The 21,845-nt window shown below is 41.0% G+C and overlaps 1 protein-coding gene across 7 annotated transcripts in view; it reads right to left on the reverse strand.

Annotated features, from left to right (window-relative positions):
- The window catches only part of Dnah7 (dynein axonemal heavy chain 7), a 249,764-nt gene that overhangs the window by 65,403 nt on the left and 162,516 nt on the right, over window positions 1-21,845 (reverse strand). For all 7 annotated transcript variants that reach the window (XM_021247724.2, XM_087202647.1, XM_004868947.4 and 4 more), the window contains 4 exons: window positions 12,668-12,822; window positions 7,686-7,876; window positions 2,657-2,790; window positions 1,680-2,015 (listed from right to left, as the gene is read on the reverse strand). In XM_021247724.2, the coding sequence (XP_021103383.2) occupies window positions 1,680-2,015; window positions 2,657-2,790; window positions 7,686-7,876; window positions 12,668-12,822 (816 nt within the window). The remainder of the gene's footprint in view (window positions 1-1,679; window positions 2,016-2,656; window positions 2,791-7,685; window positions 7,877-12,667; window positions 12,823-21,845) is intronic.

The following is a 21,845-nucleotide window of genomic DNA, read 5'->3' on the forward strand; positions in this document are numbered from 1 at the left end:
AAAATGTCCCCCAAACGTATCATGTTTATGAAACTGATTGGATCATGGGGACGCTACAGTCATCAGTGGATTCATTCATTGGTAAATTCATGGCTGAACGCACTGTTAGGAGGTGGGACTGGTGGGAAGTGGGGCATGGGGGCATGGCCTAGAAGAGTGTGTTTTTTACTTCGCTCCTCCCCTCTCTGCTTCCTGGCTGGCATGACATGAGCAGCTTTCCTCTGCCAGGCCCTCTGCCCTGCCATTCCTGCCCTGGAGCTCTGAGCATGGACTGAACCCACTGAAACCATAACCCAAAATAGACATCTCCTCCTTTAAGTTGCAAGTGTTGGGTATTTTGTCCTAGCAATGGGAACATGACCAACACAGGGCTCTGCACCACAGTTGTGAAGAAATAGAAGCCCTCTCTTGGATGAGTTCTAATTTGGTATAACAAGAGAAAGTGAATGATCAAGAGTTATGTTTAAAGAATGGAATTGTTCTGTCTTTTAAATCTCACACAAAAAATATGTCTTTAAGAAATTTTCTTCTCCAGAGCCCAGCAAATAGCGTGGATTTAAAATTAGTGGGAGAATAACATTCTGGCGGTTATTGTTTGAACCGAGGTTGAAATTAAAAACTGTGATAAAAGCAGAACATCATTTGCTACAATGCAATCAGCACTGGAATGAGTGCTAGGAGCTTAATTTATCCCCTTTCTTTCTCTTCCCTTTATCGTGGATGGATACCTCAAATCACTTTTGCTAGCCCAAAATATCACATGTGTACTTCTATTAGTCTAATATTCAAGCTTACAAAATAATGAACGATATGAACAAAAACAATGCTCAGTCTAAGAATACTCAAAAATTTCAGTTCTCCACCTTGACAATGAAAGGAATTCAATTCAGATTTTAGTGATATTAGCATTACGAATTTTCTAAAAACAATTCTGAAATGTGAGTGATGACTACTCATTTGAATTTCCTCGATTGAGTATAGATAGTGAAGAAACTGAAGTGTAATGATGAAGAAGTTTATAAAGGGCAAAAGTTGCAATTATTACGATTTTTATTCAAAAAGCAATTTCATGTTGGACACTATGAAAAACTTGTTTTAATACAAAAATAAAAAATTATCTCACTGATAACAAATCAAATGAATTTTATTCCTTTGCTATTAAGATTTTAATTCCATCATTTATTATTATAGCCAACAGTAGAATGACATATTTTCTGTAGACAAGAATCACATAAAAGAACCTTCAGTTACCACAAATAATAACAATGAGGTTTAGGGCTTTTTAACCCTCATACCTGACAAATTTTATGTATGTATCTAAATGTGAAGGATGCAATTTTGAGAAGGCAAACTCAAGAGTACAAGTCATCTCTTTTGGGGGTATTGACTACTATTTCTACACTTTCAATCAATATATTTTTGATGATAAATAGAGGTAAATGTTTCTTCTTTCTAGACTTATATTATGATCCTGCATTTCTGTAAACAATTTCTTGACTGGCTAAATTTGGACATGTCTGTTAAATTTCTAACATAAGTTTATTTCCATACAGTGATTTATCAAGTTCATTTCAGTTAAGTGCCTGTAATGCTCACACCATTCTGAAACAGTGAAAGCCAGAAATGACTAATCTTCAGACCAGAACTAGTTAGTATTAATTAATATTTCTTTTACATACCTTACTGGTAAGTGTTCTGATTTCTCTGAATTTTCAATGGACAGGATGAAAAGGTTGATAAACCAGGTGAGTGAATACTGGTACATGGGCTCAATGTTGGCTAAATCAGTGATAGAGAAGAAGAGGATGGAGGAGTGGATGGCGATGGGCCGATAGCCCATACGGGTGGCATCAATTTTCTTCTCTGTCTCTTCGGCTACTTCCTGCTTTTGCAAAATCTCATTAGCCAAGGCCTTGGAGGAAGATAATATCTTAATAGCAGTTTCATCTTCTAATATATTGCCTTCTGAAGATGAAAGAACTTCTAAAATCTTGTCTTCTATTTCTTTTAACTGCCTGAAATAAAACACACATTTTTCAGGAGAAAGGGAAATTGTTTAGAATCACTTCATGTAAACATTCTTTTATAAGGAACACAGGGCTTGTAACCTAAAAAATGTATCACTTTGTGACTAACAGCTGCAGTGGTGGTGTCATATAATTGACGTCTTATCACGGCAAATGTCACAGAGATGGGCCTTCTGCTCCGGTCCCCGCCCTTGCAACCATTTATGTGGTCCCTAGAGAGAAATATGGTGGCCAACCGACTGCCTCGGAGTGAGCAGGAAGTAGCTGCCACTCCATTTGTTTTCTGAAATCTTACAGTGGGATGCAACATGGTCATTCATACCATGCTCCAGCAAAAACCGGAAAGCTCCCCAAGTTTTGTGCTAAAACTGTTAAAGAGTTGAAAATACATTGCCTTGACCTGTGGCAGGTCTTCTAGTTCTCCCAGTGTCTAAGAACTTTCACATAAAAACACACCCAGTAATCCAATTTTCCTTAACATAGAGGCATTGTAATTTCTTATGTTTAGAATTCTCCCATTTGGTATACCAATTAAATCTAATAAAATTGATCTTTAGAATGTACTTTAATCCATTCTAAGTGATCTCAAAACAAACAAAAATAATTCTGTGTTTTATGACATTTAAAACCTTTTGTTTTCAGCTCCTTGTAAGATCAGCGTTTGCTTTTCTTCTTCAAGGTCTGGCCTCTCTCGCGCCACCACGATTCCCAGAAGCTGGTCTTGCATGCCTTCCAGGGTGATCATGAAGTTTAATAATGTTACCTGAAGTAAAGAATATATTCTTAAAATACATCCAGTTCTAACCCTAAAAGAAAGGCTACCTATGGCAGTCGTATGCATGAAAGTGGAACTCCAGGAGGCTGGAAGTTATAATCAAAGACACAGGAGAGCATGACTGTTGGATTAAAAACCCACAAAAGTTTGTCACAGTTGGAATTGTAATACATCAAAGGATTTGTCTGGTGATCAATCTATTCTCATTTCAAAATGATCCAACTGAAAATTCCTAATGATGAAATCAATAAGAATCAAGTTTAAAGCAATCCTTCATATTGGCCGGACCAGCTAGTTTACATTTTAAGAATCCTAGTAGTGTCCAAATAAAGGAAATCTTACAAAGTGAGCGATGAGGAAAAGAATGCTGAGTCCTTGTCACGCGTGGAGTGCTTTAGAATATGATGATCAGCCACTACTGTGTACTAAGAAACTGGCACCTTCATGGTGTCCATCAGGAAGCTGTCTGCTGATGCTGGCTTCATCCAGTGACCTAACTGCTCCTACAAGCAGATCTCTCTTGGTCACTCACATCTTAAAATTCTCCCTCTTCTGTTCTTTCCCATAGATAGGTAAATGTGTTCCAGTCTCTCTTTTTAAAAAGCAAGGAACAGCCAAGCTGTCTGTTGCTCCCACGACTCTTCCAGCCAGGGAATAATGTCTTCATGCTCACAGCTACACTGATCAAAATCACTGTTTATCGATGCTTTCTGCCTCCACCCTGTTTCTTGCTCAGCCCTCTCCGATTTACTCCCTTCCTCCCTCTGTGGACCCCTCAATACCCTCAGCAATAAACCACAGAACTTCCTGGCTGAGGCACCACAGAATCCCAGCCAGCTTGAACTTCTTGAGCTTGGCTTGAACTCGGCTTCCACTGGAGCCCTTGCTATACTGACTCGCATCTGTCTGGCTTCCCCCGGCCAGGGTCTCCAGGAAAGGTCCACATCTGTGTCTCAAACTTTCCAAGCCAGTCCCTGCAGTCCCTTTTGTTTTAGCTACACGGAACTGACTGTGGAAGCCCACACACACTAACTAAAGGTTTGGCCTGCTTCCTCACCCCTCCCACGTCCTCAGTAGAACCATTCCTGCCCAGGTGCCGAGGTGCAGTCTGTTACCCAGGGCCTTCCTGTTCTTCTGAATCGTGGGGTCCCCACTCCTTAGAGCACACACATACCGGGGCAGCCCTGGTTTACTCACGTCTCTCCCAGACCAAAGTGAAAATAACTTTTTGTCCTCTCTGCTCTGTTGTCTGGCACAAAGCAATGGGTAAATGAAGTGCAGACCACAGGTGATGGGGTCAGGACACTGACTGTGAAACAGGAGGTCTACAGGAGTGCAGTGGAAGGGCTTCTAGCCCAGGCCAGGAAGCCAAGGAAAGGATGCCAGGGCTGATGCTCACAGGATGGCCAGTGGAGCCATAGGGAGGAGGGGGCAGTGGAGGCCTGGATCTTCCAGCCTTGGCTGCCCCGGAATCTCCTGGAGAGCTGAGAAACTGTGGTGTCCAGAGCCTGATTTAACTGGTCTGGAGTGGGGCAGGGAGGTGGGGACCGTAAAAGCTGTCAGGGGATCTGAGTGTGCAGCTGGGGCTGAGAATGATCGTTCCTGGGGAACAGCACAGGCAAAGGTGAAGGAGCAGAGCAAGCCAGTTAGAATCTGGGCAGTTCACAGACCCATCTCCAGAGCACAGGGGTGCACACAAGGCTATTCTTCATAGGCTGTGGATGAGTGAAGGAAACGTCATCTATCGATCACACATATCTGAGAATTCAACATCCATGTCATCAGAAATGCTGCCTCACTCTTGAAAACACTACAAAAATTTCAGCAATTACCATAAACCATCAGCAGCAACTCACTGCTACTCTAGGTCTCATCGTTTCCCTACCGGAAGGAGCTTTCTTCACAGGAAGTCCCTCCCTCACAGGAAGTCCCTTCCCAAGCCAGGGGACAGCTCCTTGCACTGTGCACCAGTGAGCACCTCGCCCTAAAGCTTCCCAGACACTCAACAGCACACTTTACCTGGACTGTAGGCACTGAAAATTACCATTTTGGTATACTGAGATCTTTCAAAAATTAGAACTTTTAAACAGAATCAGTAGAAAAGCAAACGAAAACACCCAAGGGGCAAACCACTGGCATGTGGCAGGCTATAACCAACCACAGGTACCACACGCACTCACCAAAAGGGTCTGTGCCTAGCACAGGGGCCACTCTCTTTGCGTGTTGTCCCTCCAAGGACTCCGCTGGCCTAGGAAGCGTGCTGTGAGGATCAGACTCAGCCCCACACCAGGCAGGACCCAGCCGAGCAGCTCAGGGATAGAGCAACCCTCTTCACCTCCGCCTGTGTCACATACAAACTACACCTCAGAGGCAGCCACCACTGAGGGCGGGCAACGCTTCCCCAGGAGTAGGAGATGTTTAAAAAAACAGAAGAGGTAGAGACGTTGTTTTTAAAAAAATCTCAGTGAGTTCTTCAGCACTGTAGGTGGTTTTGCCTAGTTTGTAAACTGCTGGCATAGCCAGGGCACAAAGGTTTTCTGTCCACACACTGAGAGCGGGCACGTCTGTCCCCACGTTCTGTCTGGGTTTTGGTTTCTGTCTTTCCATGCATGGTGACCCACTTCTGGCTCCTGGCCAGGAGATGCTGTGTTTTCTTGCCTTGCCATGTGAGAGAATCCTCCCTCTGAGATGACAGAGTAATCTTGTTTTTTGGTGAAAAAATTTCCTTTCTGGGGTCGGTAAGTATAGAACAGCATCCTGCAGTAGCCCTAGAAAGATGAATCCCTTCTCTCAGCCAGACCCGGGCACTGCTTGGGCGGGTGTAGACTGACTGAACTTCCCCTCATCTTCTCTAGGCAGGCCTCAGAGGCCACTGAGTATAGACTACGTGGACATAAAATTTAAATGAGATAATAAGCAGTTTTTGAAATTGAGCAATTTGGAAAACTCATTACGTATGATACAGTTCTCTACTGCTGTGGCATTTATTTAGGGAAAAATCATCATTTACACCTCACCTGGGGCCTCAGAGACTGAGTGCACAGGTGATGTGTGCTTCAATCCAAAAGCTGTCAGCACAGTGGCAGCAAGATGCGCGTGTTATAACTTTTTTCACTACATTCACACTGGAGAAGCCATTCATTCCTATTCTATTAATGTCATATCTTTTGAACTCAGGATTTTGCCAATGTAGCCATTTATTCATGGATAAACACTTAAAATCATAGGAATACAGTGTCATAATTTTTTCATTTAGACTCCAAAGGATTATAGCAGCATGACACCACCCCTGGGTGCTTTAGAAAGCAAAAGGAACATAAAAGACCCTAAAAAGTAGGATCAAGAGGAAGTATTCTAATTTGTAAATGAGACCAAGTAACTGCCTCACTCTGTTTTCTAATCCCTGTTCAATCAATCCCAGCAATTAAAAATAATGAAGCCATAGATACTGCAGGGATCACATGGATTTCAATACTGAATCAGAGATCAGTTTCTCTCCTCAGCACTTTACGACTTGGACCATCACCCGTTCTTACTGAACAAAGGATTGTTTCTGTTATGTGTGGTGTTCTGTTATTTATTTAATAAATTTTTTCCAAACACAGCCTTGGGACTTTGTCATTTCCTCTTATGCTTCATTCTTTTTCATTTATCTTTAAAGTCACACAATAATAATAACACTCACTACACTGAACCCTAGCTCTCCTCCTAGCATGTCGCAGCCTTCTCATCGCTCTTGGAGACGACCGTTAACGTCCCCACTTTACAGGTGAGGCAATCGGGCACAGAGAGGTAAAAGGCCTCAACCCTCCACCTGGTGAGCGGCCACACTGGAGTTCACATCGCTGCTGTTAGGGACACGGGAAGTCCCTCTTCTCAGGGATAGATGACAGACATTCTTTAGGTGTTCAGACACCAGACTGCATTTCATTACTTAAACACAGTGGTTGAGAATTTTCTGTTTTCAAATTCAGAGCGAGGGTCCTCATCTCCCCCCGGCTTCCTGGCATCCTGGATCTCCCAGTGTGTCTCAGCTTGAGCTCAGGCTCCCTGTAGCTCCCCTCACTTGTCCCTTTGCACCAGGCCCACTGCACACCCAGTGCTGTTTGTGTTCACAGAGTGCATTCACCTCGGAAGGAGTGGGTTACACAACCTGGTGCTCTGCCTCTCAACAGAGAGGCACCTGTGTTTGCTTCAATATTTCCCATGATGGAGAGCATTTAACTCACTGGTAAATTTTTCCTCTAATGTAACTTTCAAAGTCTCAGTCAGTACTTCCTGTAACCCAACCTTCACCCAGTTCACACACCCCATATTTACTGAGTACTGACCAGGGCTATGAATCGGGAATAAAACCCAGAAAAAAGATGTCGTCTTAAACCTGCAACTCAGCTGTGGATCAACATCTCAAGTCACCCACGTCAAGGACAAAAACTTTAAGCTAACTTTATTCTTCAAAGGAATTTTTAGTGTTTTGAAAGAACAGTGATTAAAAACAGTTCTTTTGAGTAATTCTATAAAAGCAGATAACACAACCAAAGTATGAGAAAGAATGAAGTTCCGTTGCTGAATTCCAGTAATTAGCATATTATCGTTTATTACAAAGAAAGAATGTGAATAAGTCATCTACTTCTAACAATGAAAATCTCAGAATGACATCAGTTGTAGAAATTAGATTCGGATGGTCTTTTTCCCAGCATACCGAAGGCCCCTTATTACTCACACGCACACAAAAGCAACCTTTGGAGATTATTGCAGCCCTGTCAGGAAATGCAAAGAGGGACCAAATCCAATTTTCTTAGGAAGGCCTGTTCCTCTCATGACTCGGGAGGCAAATATAATCAGTAATTGTAAAATCTGACGAGAAACATCCGAGTACCGACCTTGACTGACGTTTCAGGAAGGTAGTGAGGGTTCCTCAGCTTGGTGGTGATGTAGAAGCGGAAGTCGGGGGCGTACTCGATGACGGAGTCCCCAAGCCGGATGCACAGACTCCTGCCCTGCTTGAAGGTCTGCTTCAGGAGAAGAGGCTCCAAGATAGGGTCTAGTTCTTCTCCAGCATTCTCTAGCAACACTGCAGTAACATCGGAAAACAATCCATGTTACGCTCAGTATTGGCTACAAACCTGCACTCCCCTTCGTCCTTCTCAGCCTTCTGGGTTGCTTGTGTTCTAGGTATCTACAAAATTATTTTTGTCTTCTAAGTAGAGGGAATGATGCCATAAAAATACTGCATTCCTGAGGGAAGGGTTTAAGCGTCGAGGACCTAGTCCCCTGGCTGCTCCCACAGCCCTCAGCCAGCCGGGCCACAGCCCTGTGAGTAGACCCTACAGACCCTACAGACCCTGCCGACCCCATAGACCCCGGGACGGCAGTGCAGTCAGCTGCCACAGCAGGCAGAAAGCACCTCCAGGTGTGGTTACTACATCTTTAACTAATGCTTATTGCTTTAACTCATGCTTATTGCAAAACATCTAGAAAATACAGGAAAGTATAAAGAAGAAATTGGAAAACTATTTCTACTAAGATTTTCCTACTCTTTCTTTCTCTCTCTCTCTCCTTAAATATTTTCCTTAATTGATTCACACCAGTTATGCTTTGATAGAAAATGACAGAAAACTGTATAGGCATGATAATTGCTTGCAGAAGGTTTTTTCCTTTAAGCATTTTTGTTCATCCTTTCCCACACACAGTTGAGACTAAACAACCTATCAGACTTTGGACCCTAATTTCTTGCTTGACACGAATAGCATAAATGATGTCCCATTACTAACAACTCCAGTGAACGTATTAGTCTTCTCTCACTTTTTAACGAGTGATCTATTATTAGGAATTTGGGATTTTTCTGCTCTATGTAATAAATATGCAAAATCCCTGTCTTGAATATTTTCTTCTAATGTGCTCTAGAAGAGGAATCCTCGGATGAGAGGAGAGTGGCATCCTTAAGGCTCTTACCATCTCACCAGATAAAGTCCTGCATTATGGTGCTGGACGATGAAGTCTTGGATCGGGCCACTTTCTGGGGTGTTGTCTCGATGGGAAGAGGGCACCCAGGGCCCTGGGATGAGAGGTATTTGGATCGAGATAGCAGAGAAAGCACAGACATGTTCCGCACTTCCAAGCTTACTCGCGGCTGAACGAATTCCTAACATTGTGCTCTTATCAATTTCTGCCAGTGCTGACGTGTTGGCCCAAGGAGGTATGTCTGATGATTTTAAAACTCATTTTCATTTTCTGCTTGCATAAAAAGATTATTTTTCATGGAGAAATAATCTGAGTGCATTACAATGAATTAAATATGTTAATCTTCTATTGTTTAGGTTGCTTCATTTTCCACTATTATTAATAACGCTTTGGGGAACATCCTTTGGAACAAACCTTTGCATTCATTTCTGGTTCCTTATCAGACTGGAATCCTAGAGGGGGAACTAACGTTCAAGTGTTATGAGCATTTAAAAAGCCATTTATACTCCCAAACTATTTTCCCCAAAAGCTGTTTCATTTCAGAGTTGCAGTGGGCCTTGTTTCATTGTCTGTTTGTTTGGGGGATTTTTTGGTACCGGGGATCAAACTCGGGTCCTTGCACTTGGGCAGCAGGTGGCAAAACCACTGAGCTAAATCCCCAGCCCTGTTGTCTGTTTTAAGCCTAACTTTACATCATATCGCTGTACTTACAGATGCCGAACATCATGCTGACACTGGATCTTCTCATCAGGCTCACAACTTAAAAAACCATGGGCCATTATTTCCCTTGTTCTATGATGAATCCAGCACAAGGAGCTACGGTAAAGCCAGCTGAACAGCTAGTGAACAACCAAGCAAGGACATGGCAGGCAGGGCTGCTCCTCACTCACACTCTGAATGTCCCTGTGACACTATTAGCATTGTGACTTTTATAGTTTGATGGGTAAAAAATATTGTTAAAATTTGTACTTTGGGCAAAGTAGCTGTTGTTTGGCTAAGTATATTTTATCTCTTGGAAGTTACATTAATATACTTGCTGATTTTTCCTCTGCTGGGTATGTTATTTACAATTAGGTTTGGTTGTAGGTGTCAGAAATCCCAAAATAGTGGTCACACCAAAAAAAAGGAATTTGTGTCTCCTGTGAAGGGGATGCCTACCATGGTGCCTGGTACATGATAGTTGCAAAATAAATGTTTACTGGTTGAATGAATAAACAAACATGTGAATGAAAGAAACATTAAACACAGGTAGTTTTGCATTCTTGATTCATTATATACATATTCATTATATACATGGTAAGAAGAAAATAAAGTGCTATAAAGTAAGATAGGAAAACAAGCAAGGCTTGCTACTGACAGTTGCTTTTTTAAAGACTCAATGGAAAATCATTAAAAAGATCTATACAAATTGATTTATCATTAATACTTTTATGACTAATATCCAATGCAGACTTTATCCATTGGTATAGCTAATACTAATAATATTTCCTAGAATATTAGCTTTTAAACCTTTTTTTAAAGTAATAGAATACTCCCCCCAAAGATCTTGTCTTAAAATTTAAAAAAGACAAGAGAGACCTGGCTTTCATCAAAATGGAGGCAGGTGGGTGAAGCAAGCAGCAATCTCTCTCTACCTTCCTGACCCAAGCTGGCTGTGAGGGACGACAAATCCAGAGCCACTGTCCCCAAACAGCCAGCGTCTAAAGATAACTTCTGAAATGTGAGCGTCTTTAGCCTCTGATATTTTAGAACTTCAACAGTAACTGATTCTTTTACTTGATGGTGAAATAGAAAAATGATTATCCAATCTGCCACCAGTTTCTTTTTCTGTAAGAGATGACAACTTTTCACTTCTCTCTAGTGATTAACGTAAGGAGGCATGGCAAGTAAAGCACCAGGCACTTTAAAAGGAGTTCATTCCAAAATATATGTTAAATCAACCAAAAGGATGTCTTCACTGAATGACGCAGCAGAGGCCAGATGTCTCAGCTGAGCAGATTCACCAACATTCTCTAATACCTCGCTTACCTCGTCAGTAAGATAAAGTGGTTGGAGTTATGGTCGGTTTTCAAGGTTGTTTTTTTTTTTTACGTTTTCATGAAACTTAAAGTAAGAAATAGATTTTAAATCTTGACCCAGTAAACAATACACATATAAAACTTTAGCATTTTCATGAACTGGTGCGTATCCTTACTTTGTACTCTGTGAGCCTTAACACACTCTGTTCTTTCATATTGCATTTCAGTAGTAAAATAAAATTAGCTTTTCCCCACCACTGTGACCCATAATTTGAAAAACGCAAGAGAGATAACCTTTTTGCCTCTTCCTCTGTTATAACGATGGAATTTTGCCATCAAGATATGTGACCGAGACTGGAGAAGTCTCTGGAACAACGAGCCGATGGTAGATGGTCAGTGATCATCTAACTTACTATATCATGGAAATTATTTTAATATTTATGTAGAATGAAGGAATTTAATCGCTTAAAGTATGCAAGGTGCCCATTCCTTCGGGAGGTTTCCCCGGTTCTGCGAAATCTCACAGTGCCTCATCTGTGCCTATCATGCATGCATGGATAAACCATGCAACTGCTCGGCGGCAGCTGAAAGCCGGGGCTGGAGACCCAGCCCAGGGTGCTGTGCCTTGTGCTCAGCACACAGGGCCCTGGGTTCCCTTGCCCATACCACACAGCAACTTCGAAGAAGCCGTCAGGGGCTGCTCTAGGCCCCTGCATCTGACTCATTTCATCCTCACACGCTATGGGCAGAGCTCAGATAAGAAAACTGCTTCACTGAACCAAACTCTGAATGGCAGAGCCCTTCAACTCGCAGTGATCCTCCTGCCTCAGCCTCCGAGGACTGGGACTACAGGCGCATGCCATCATGCCCTGCCGTGTACTATATATTTTTTAAAAAGCTAGAAGAAAGGATTTTGAATGTTTTCACCATGAAGAAGTGATAAATGCTTGAGAAGATAAATGTGTTTATCCTGATTGGAACATTATACAACACATATACCTATCAAAACATCACATGGAATCCCAAATTATGTATAAATTTAGGTCAATTTAAAAGTTAACAGCTTAAGAGCATCAGTTGAATCAACAGGATATTGTCTGTGTGTCCATTACATAAGCACAAAATTGTATATGTAGATTTTTCGCTTCATGCTTACCTTAAGAGAATCTGAAATCATAATTATTTGATAACTCATTATTTTTTTTGATAACTCATTATTGATATGCAAACAAACGATTTCTATAGGAATACTCATATGTTTGCTCTGATTCTTCCATACTGTACAAGTTCCAGTAGCAAGTGCGACCTGTTGAACTTTTCCTGGAGCTAATTATGTTGAATTTTCATAATGTTTACCTTTATTTGGTCAAAATTTATTAGGTGACATAAATTTTAAAAGATGATTAATAATCCCGATGTACTCAAATCAGAAGCATCCTGGTTTTCGTTTTGACAATGTGACATCTTCATAAGACTGGATTCAAAATCCTAGTCATATTTCCACTTTTACACTGCTGGGCAGCTGAGCTCTGTGCTTGCAGCCTTGCCACCTTGTAGGAACAGTGGAGAGGAGGGGAATAGAGCTGGACTGGGGTTGTGCTGAGATGCTCCCGCAGGCTCAGGCCCCTCCCATGCAAGGCAGGCGTGGAGTGAGAGTTGAGGAACAGCAGGTAAATGAGAAGCACCGAAGATGCAGCAAGGCAGAGAAGAGCACACCTTCCGGGAGCTTTATAACCTCTGCAGCTCTCATCTGATGATCAATAAATAATGGCAGAGACTAGCCGTCCTCACTCCCCCCACGAGCAATGAGCCACAGAGTTTTGGTCTGTTGTGCCCTCCCTGACGATGTTTCCACAGCATGCACTAGGAATCCATGTACCTACCAGGAGTGCCAAACTGGATGCAGTTTTCCAGAGTCCTGATGTAATCGGGGTCACTCAGCTTGATGAGCTGAAGGCTATTGGCTTTTTCCATGTTCTTGATCCACTTGTTCGCCTGGCCTTGAGGGTCTATCATCAGAGGCCACCGTCTCGCGTTCCTGAAAGGGAGGGTAGAGATGACGCCGGTCTGGCCACCACTGTTTCCACGCTATCTAGTCACGCACACACCGCTTTGCTCAAGTTTATCCTTCACAGCAATCTTTCACTTTGTGACTTATTCTGAGAAATTATGTTCCGGTTGGGTCATTGGAACAACTGCAAAAACCATCCCATGAGATGCACGTGGTGTTCTTGTGCTGCTTTTGGAAAATTACACTCTCCTGGTAGTAAATTATGAAATACTTGCTGCTCTTACAAATTACATCTCAGTGACAATCATCAAATTGCCTGGGCTGGAAATCAAGCTCCAGTTCTTCACCAGGCCCTGCCACAATTAATCACGTGGCCTTGGGCCAGTGACTTCACTTCCTCAGCTTCTGCCTGCTGTGATTTGTGCAATAGGAAAAGAGAAAGGATTGGTCTCTCTCCCTCTCTCTCTCTCTCTCTCTCCCACCAAAGATACAGTGATCTAAAGAAAAGATGGAAGGCATAATTTCAAATCACCTGAACTTCAAAATAGTCATGGACACTTCAGTGTTAATGCAACAGTTGACCCAAGCTTTGTTTCAAACACTTGTGTGTTTAATGTGATCTGTGTAGCTCATTCCACATTTGCCTCGTGATTGTGAAATAGTCTCCGCATCCATTTTCCTACAAATGACTCAAACGCATCCTTCTTGATAACAGAGTCGTACTCCACTGTGTATAAACACTTCATTTTCTTTATCCATTTATCTGCCGATGGACATATAAGCCACTTCCGAGATTCAGCTGTTATACATTGTGCTACAATAAACTTGGCTTTGCACGCAATTAGATATCTCATGGTTTTTCTTATGTGAGAAACCCAAAGCATAAATAAATTAAGAGCAAACGGGAAGTCGAAGTAGACTAAGAGGTGGAGGGAAGGGAAGGAGAGGAGGGGAAGGGAATGTGGCAAGAATTAAGATGCGTTATGTACGCGAACCAACTGCGCATGGCGCACGTAATCATTACGTGCTGCGAGGGAGGATCGACTTGCAAAAATAAACAAGTGTTCTCTGAAGGTAAGGGCTTTGTACCACGGGAAAGTGTGACCATACTGCTGTATCCCCCTCAGCGCCCCCTCGTGATAAGGACAGGAGCGACCCCTCCTATGGGTGGGGAGTCACGGAGGAGTGAGCCAGAGTCTGTCCTCAGACTGGGCTGCAGCCGGAGCTTCCTGCCTCATGGGAAAGTTAATCAGTCTTAAGATCGCCATTCTTTTTCTTTCTCTTAGAGGCTTCACAAAACACAGCCACAATCCGGGCCGATTTTGTAAAGATATGGCTATGTTTTTCAGAAATAAGCAGAGAAAATTCACTCAAAACATCAAGAGGAGACAATAGAAAAATAGCTGAGGGGTGGGGGGAGAGCGAAAGGGGGGGAGGAGTCGGGAGAGAAAGAGAGAAGTAGAACTGGAACAGGATGACATTTTCAGTCCACTCTTACTATAATCTGAATTTAGGGTTTCATTGGGTAATTTGTCTCCCAAAACGGAAGTAATATTTTTAACACATCAGTTAGCCCTTGATACAAAATATGTACCTTAAATGCTAAAGCAGACAGCGTTGCTCTTCAATATCTGCATCATATAACACATCGGTCCACTCGGGCTGCCACCAACAAAATACTACTGATGGCAAGGCTTAAATGACAGATATTTTTTCACAGTTCTGAGCCTGAGATCCGGACTAAGGGTTGGTTTCTCCTTGGCCTGCAGATGGCCGGCTTCTCCCCAGGTCCCCATCTGCCTCCTCTCCTCAGAAGGTAACCAGTCCTGTCACAGCAGGGCTCTGCCCTTCAGACCTCACCCCACTTCAAACCCTCCTGTATGCGGTCACACTGTGGGACACGGCTTCCGTCTGAGTCTGGGTGGGTGCAATGCAATTCAGTCCATAACATTAATTCCATTTAGGGGAAAAAAGACCAAAAGATTAGTGCAGTACCTTAGATGCAAATATATGATGAAAAGAGAAGCAAAAAAATAAGGAATTTAGAAATAAAAATTATGAACATGTAAAAGTTTCCTTTGGTCATATTTCAGAAGTATTTTTAGGCTTGGAAGATTGTGAGTGTTAAAGCATTTATGCTTCCCTGAAGAACTTCTTTCTGCTGCTGCCACAGTTTTTAGCCACAATACCATGATCATGCTGGTTCTTTGTCCAAAATCCACCTCTTCCTGTCTTTTCATGTTCAAGTCCTACCCATGACTCAATGTCAGCTCAAAAGCCAGAGTCCACAAAGCCTTTCTTGATCTCGTTTCTCTCTGAACATCTTTAGTAATTCATTCAGATTACATTTATGGTACTTTCATAGAATACTATTCTATTAGGGCTGTTCTACCATTTTTTAAACTAGATCACCCAACTAAATTGTATATTTCTTTGCAGGAAGGGTCCATAATCATTCTTCCTTATTCTTTTCTCCTACATCAAATAAAGCTTATATTCAATAATCCACTGATTTTAGCAACAGCAAAAAGCACCTGGCAAGCACCACACAAATTAAATGAGTGAAAAATTTAAATTCTCTAAGAGATTACCCATGCATAGAAAATAGAGGAAAGAACTTCAGATGGTGGCCAAGGTAAGCTAAGCCCATTTTCGCCTACTCTCTACCGAGTACCTAAAAGCTCCGTGAAAAACACAAAAAGCAACTACTTGTGGATTCTAGGAATAATAGGTGAATGGGAGGAAAGTTAGAGCTGAGGAGTGACCAGTAAGGAAGTGTGGATTCCCTGTCATCCTTTCCTTCTTTTTATCTTTTGGCCTGATGAAGGGACTGTGCAGCAGACACAGGGAGCAAAAATTCAACCTGGAGAAATGAGAAAGTGACCATCAGTGAACCAGAGAGCATGGGGGAATCTATGTGCTTTTTCTTTTTCTTTTTTCTCCTCTGTATCTGCCCAAGGTTACCCAAGTCCCAAAAACAAATCTCAGAGAATTAGCAAGGCAGGATTCTGTTTACAGAACGTGAGGGGACTCCAAGTGTTTTTTTTTCCCTTTCCTTTTGCCACTTCGGCCCAAGTGTTGGCATGGAATTGTGCAACTGTATGGGCAGATAAAACTCTGAGAGAACTCCATCTTTCTGGCCAGAAAAAAGGAAAAGGGGCTCTTGGGATATGGAAAGTGCAGGGAAATCTTAGAGAAGAAAGACCTGAAGCTGGGATGCGACTGACTCACTCTGGGATTCAGATCCCAGTCCTGGGGTCACCACCCCAGCTGTGCATGCATGGGACCCAAATGAAGAAATGCAGCGGAGGCTTGGAACCAAGACATAAATCCAAGTTCCAGACTCAACTCTGAGTAATGCGTACTGAGGAGCAGGCCCAAAATCTCATCAAAGGCTTTCAAATCTGAACTGACACTGGAAAACATCATCCACTGGAGGAAAGTCAGAAATTGTGGTCTAAATTTAATCAAGTTCTTTGACTGATAAAAATACTCTTACCCAGAGGATTTAAACAGAATCCAGAGTTTCACACTCAGAAGTCCTACAATGTAATAAAAAATTATGTGACACACAAAGAACAAGAATTCTATGTCCAGGATAGAAAAATATCTTTCAAGAATAAAGAAAAAAAGGAGATTCTCAGAATAAGAAAAGTAAGAAAGTTTTTGCCAGAAGATCTGCCCTACCCAAATGCTAAAGTTCCTGAGACTGAAGCAAAGTGATACAAAAGGAAATTTGCAAGTTCAGAAATAAAGGAGAGCAATGAAATGATAAGCATTGTGGCAAATGTAATAATGTCCCTGCTACTTAAATTATGCATAAGTGTCAAGAATAATATTGTGAGGAGGAGGAGGAAGGCCAGTTAAGCTGTATTAGCCAGACCAACAGAGCCAGCAGGGCTTCTGACACATACTTATTATGACAAACTGGTCCGTGTAAATCTGGAGACTGAGAAGTCACAATCTGCTCTCTGGAAGCCGCAGACCCAGGACAGCTGCTGGTGTAATTCAGTCCACATGTGAAAGCCTGAGAACTGGGCGAGCCAGTGGCGTAAATCCCAGGTGAGGGCTGAGGTGAGGTGCGATGTCCCGGCTCAACCAGGCAGGAAGCAAAAAGGATGACTCTTTCCTTCTTCTAACTTTTGTTCTCTTCTGGCTCCCAATGAACTGAATGATACTAACTCATATTGGGGAGGGCAATTTACTCACTGATCGTTAATTCCATGCTAGTCTCATGCAGAAACATCTCCACAAGCGCACCTTGAAATCACGCTTAACCTGGTGCCCCAGGGCCAGGTGAACTGACACATAACATTAAGCATTAGATGTGGAGATGTAATAGGTCACTACTATGCCATGATCAGGGGATGCATCAGCTTTCTGTTGCTGTGACAAGTACCAGACACACTCAATTTAAATGAAGAGAGGGTCATTTTGGCTCGTGGCTCCAGAGGGTTCAGTCCCTGGTCAGCTGGCTCCAAGGCAGGAATGTCATGGTGCAGGGCTTGGCAGAGGAAAGCTGCTCACCTCATAGCAGCCCAGAAGTAGACTGGAAAGAGCCAGAGAAGAAGGGGCCAGGGACCAGAGATAGCCCCAGGTCTCCTGTAACTCACCCAGACACACCCAGAAGTGCACTTTACTAATCTCCTAGCTTTCTCTCAAGCCAATAACATTGGCAATCGAGATGACCCCTCCCAGTGAGGATAAACGGACCTATGTGTATTTTAATTGAAATATTAACTTTAAGTACATTGTGAAATTTTTATTAAAAATTCAAAGTATTATGGAAACTCCAGTATATAAACAAAAAGGGAATATTAAAAACCATAATTACTTAATAAAAAAAATGGGAAATGAGAAAGTAATAAAAAATCAGATGTAAAAGCAAAAATAAAACAATGAAAAGCTAGATTTAAATTCAGCTGTACCACTGTGTACATCAACAGCAACAGTCTAACTACACTGAAGGAGAGAGGTTTCCAGATTCCATAAAGGTACAGGATCTACTTGTATGCTGTCCAGAGGGTATCCACTTTCAACATAACAGTACAGCTACGTTAAAAGTGAAGTAATGATATAAAAATACCATGCAAATACTCATCAAAAGAAATCTGGAAGGGTTATAACAGTATCCAAAAAAGTAAACTTCAGAATAGGAAAAATTATCAGGGATAAAGAGGGATATTATGCAATAATAAAGAGTCAATTCACCAAAAAGACATAATCGACAACAGAGCTCTGGGATAAATGAAGAGAAAACTAATGGAGCTGAAGAGACAACAAATAGATAGAAAACAAGCACAGATGTCAAAGACATGAACCACATCAGCATGTATGTGACTCAACCTAAATAACATCAGGGAGCCCTTTACCCAGTAATACTAGAATACGTATTTCTTCCAACTGCACATGGAATATTCACAAGTGTAGACCATATTTATGCCATAAAATAAACTTTAAAAAATTTAAAACAATTGGAATTACACAATGTATGTTGTCTGGAGAAAATGAAAGATAATATAAGTTAAAACAACAACAGAAAGATAGCTTAGAGATCTGCAAATATTTGGAAATTAAACAATGCATTCTAAATGACCCATGAATCAAAGAAGAGGAAGTCTCCCTGAAAATTAGAGAATATTTAAAAAGCAATGAAAAATAAGTAAAAACATACCGGGGCTGGGGTGTAGCTCAGTGGTAGAGTGCTTGCCTAGAATCCATGAGGCCCTGGGTTCCATTCCCAGAACCACAAATAAAACATCAAAATGTGTGCTATTAACTAAGGTAATATTTAACGAGAAATTTATAACACTATCTGAATAGATTAGAAAAGAAAAATATAAAGTCAGTAACTTAAGCCCCCACCTTAGGAAACCAGAAAAAAGAAAAGCAGTTTATGCTTAGACAAAGAAGAATTAAAGAAATAATAAATATTAGTGCAGAGATCAATGAAATTTAGAGAAAAAGAATGGAGAAAAACAATGAAACCAAATACTTGTTCCTAGATTGGATTAACAAAATTTATCCCACTCTAGCAGACTTATATTCCAAGAAAAAGAAATAAGACACAAATACAAAAATCAGAAAGGACAGATGAGATTATCATTACAGACCCTATAGGCAGGAAAAGAATGGCAAGGGAATACCACAAACAATTCTGTACCCAGGAATTTGATAACTTGATGAAAATGACCAATTTCTTGAAAGACAGAAACTACTGAAACTCATTAAGAAGAAACAGATAAGCTGAACAGATCAACTGTTATTTTAATCACTGACCTCATAGATCAAACTTTTCAACCAAGAAAATTCTAGGAAAATAATTTCTTGGGTCATGCCTATCAAACATTTACAGAAGGAATGATTTTAATTTTATATAATCTCCTCCAGAAAATGGAAGTCTTCAGAATTCCTATTATTAGACCAGCATTACCCTGATACCACAAGAGACATTACAATAATGAGAACACAAACCATGGTACCTCATGAATGTAAATGTAGAAATCATCAATAAAACATTACTAAATTGAATGAAAAACCAAGTTTATTTTATTCTGGGAATGCAAGCCTGGTTTAACACTCAAAATCAATTAGTATAATTCACTATATTCACAGACTAAACATAAAAATCTATAAAATCATTTCAATTGATCTACTGATGTAAAAAAATGAAGACACAGAGAAAGCATTTGACAACAGTTACCATCCATTATGCTAAAAGCCCTCAGCAAATTAGATAGAAGGAAATTTCTTTCACCTGATAAAAAGAATGCACAGCTGCAGCAAGTCCCTGCCAGCTGCATGATGGTGACAGACTGCCAGTGGTGTGCCTAGCGTGCAGGCAACGGTGTCCGCTTTAATCAGCCCTGTTCTGCATTAGCTGTCACGCAATAAACCCAGGGAAAGACAGGAAGAAAGACAGTGAGACTGTCACTATTTGTAGACAGAATGATCGTCTATATGGAGTATCCCAGTGAATCTACGCAAAGGGTCGAGGGAGTTTTAAAAGGCTGCAAAGTACAAAGTCAGTATGCAAAAATCTTTTTAACAAAACAGGAAGACATTTCTAACTAATCATGCCTAACACTAGTAAAAAAAAAATAGTACCATTTACAATAGCATGCAAAGTTTTTTTTTTAATTACTATTTATAAATGTAGCAGCAAAACACCAATGAAAGAAATGAAAGACCTAAAGAAATGGCAAAATGTACCATGTTCATGAATTAGAAGAGATATTAAGTTGTCAAATCTTCCCAAATTGATCTATAGTATCAATGTGGTCCCAATCAAAATTCGAGGAGGATCTTCTGTAGATATTTAAAAACTGATTCCAAAATTTATGTTAAGAGGTAACAACTAGACAAAGTAATTTTTGAAAAGAATAAAGCTATAAAACATACTACCCAACTTCAAGACTTCATTAGAAAGCTTCAAAAATCCAGGTAATATACTACAGTACTTACATCAAAACAGACATAAAGAATAAAAAATTCCAGCAACAGACCCACATGGATACGGACAACTGATTTTAAAGGCAAAGGCAATTTGACAGAAAAAAGGATAATGTTTACAACACACTGTGCTAGCAAAACTGGAAAAACACTCATCCCCCATCCGTGTGTGTGTGTGTGTGTGTGTGTGTGTGTGTGACAATACAGATGTTGCTCTATACCCAGGTAACAATCACATCAGCCCTCTTTCTGACTCTCGTGTTTCCTCTCTCTCTCTCTCTCTCTTTCCTTTATGTTACTGGGATTACCCAGGGCCTTCACACTGAGCTACACCCCCAGCATTCCCAGCCCTTTTTATTTATTTATTTTAAATTTTGAGACAGCCTCTCCAGAAATTGCTCGGGCTAGGCTTGAACTTTTAATCCTCCTGCCTCAGCCTCCTCAGTGGTATTACAGGCATGTGTTACCACACCCAGCTATCAAGCTTATTTTCACCAAACTTATTTTCTCAGTGTAACAAATTTTTTTGGTTTTCTGAGACAGGGTCTCGCTTTGTACTTTAGGCTGGCTTTGAACTCACAGCGATTCTCCTGCCTCAGCTGGGATTACAGGTGTGCGCCACCACGCCCAGCAATGTAACAGTTTTTTGATGCAAAGACAAGACAATGTTTGACTTCAGCTTATAATATTTGTTTTTTAAAAACTAGGTTTCCATAAAATAACATATTAGATTAATAAAATTCCAAAGGAGATATCCAAAAGACAACACTAATTTTTAGAACAATATACAACAACAATCATTGTGGAAAGCTATAAGTAACAAGTACTCTTTTAAATAACTTCACTCTTTAAGTGAAAATAAATTCTGAACTCACAATGAACAAGCTCTCTATTTGCTGGCTCACTACTTCTCCATTATTACTTCTCATTATTTTTGACAAGAAAACCCTTTTTCTCCATACAATCTTTTTTCTTTCATCAAACACAAATACTTGAATCCACAAAAGCTTTAAAATCAGTGGCTCCCAAATGGAAACTAAATTCCACAGGACTCGGTGTTCCTGCTTCTTACAGTCTTTATCATCTTGTAATAGTCCAGAGAGGATTGTTAGGTGGCACTCTCAGGGGTTCTGAAAAGTGTAGACTTCTACAGCGACAATACCGGATCATAGCAGAGATCTACACAGAAGGGCAGAGAATTTGAATTCACACCACTAGTGCCCTTCAGAGAGTTTTGCTGTTTTCTTCTTTACACCCACACAAATACAAAAAAGCAGGCAAGAGAAGGTGGGTGTTGCCCTCCAACATTATAGCTACGGACATAAAACTAACATGCCTCTCTCCTGTGAAATGAAAACTTTTCTTTAAAAGCAGGGTTATATCAGGTAGAGGTCTGATCCACTTACCAAGCATCCTAATTTTTACCAGAGAAATGTTCAGATACAATCCAACTACATTTAATGTTTTACAAACACTTCAATTCTAATTAACCAATGACTTTTTGGTGTCAGTGGCCCCAAAAGTTAATTATGTTTTGACTTGCCCAGATATTATAGATTCTCCCAGCTTTCCTACTTAGTCAATGCTCTACTCAGCTA

The sequence above is a fragment of the Heterocephalus glaber genome, unplaced genomic scaffold (assembly GCF_053883595.1).
Source record: "Heterocephalus glaber isolate CG9 unplaced genomic scaffold, H.glaber_assembly_v1.0 deba00001778, whole genome shotgun sequence".
Taxonomy (NCBI): Eukaryota; Metazoa; Chordata; class Mammalia; order Rodentia; family Bathyergidae; genus Heterocephalus; species Heterocephalus glaber.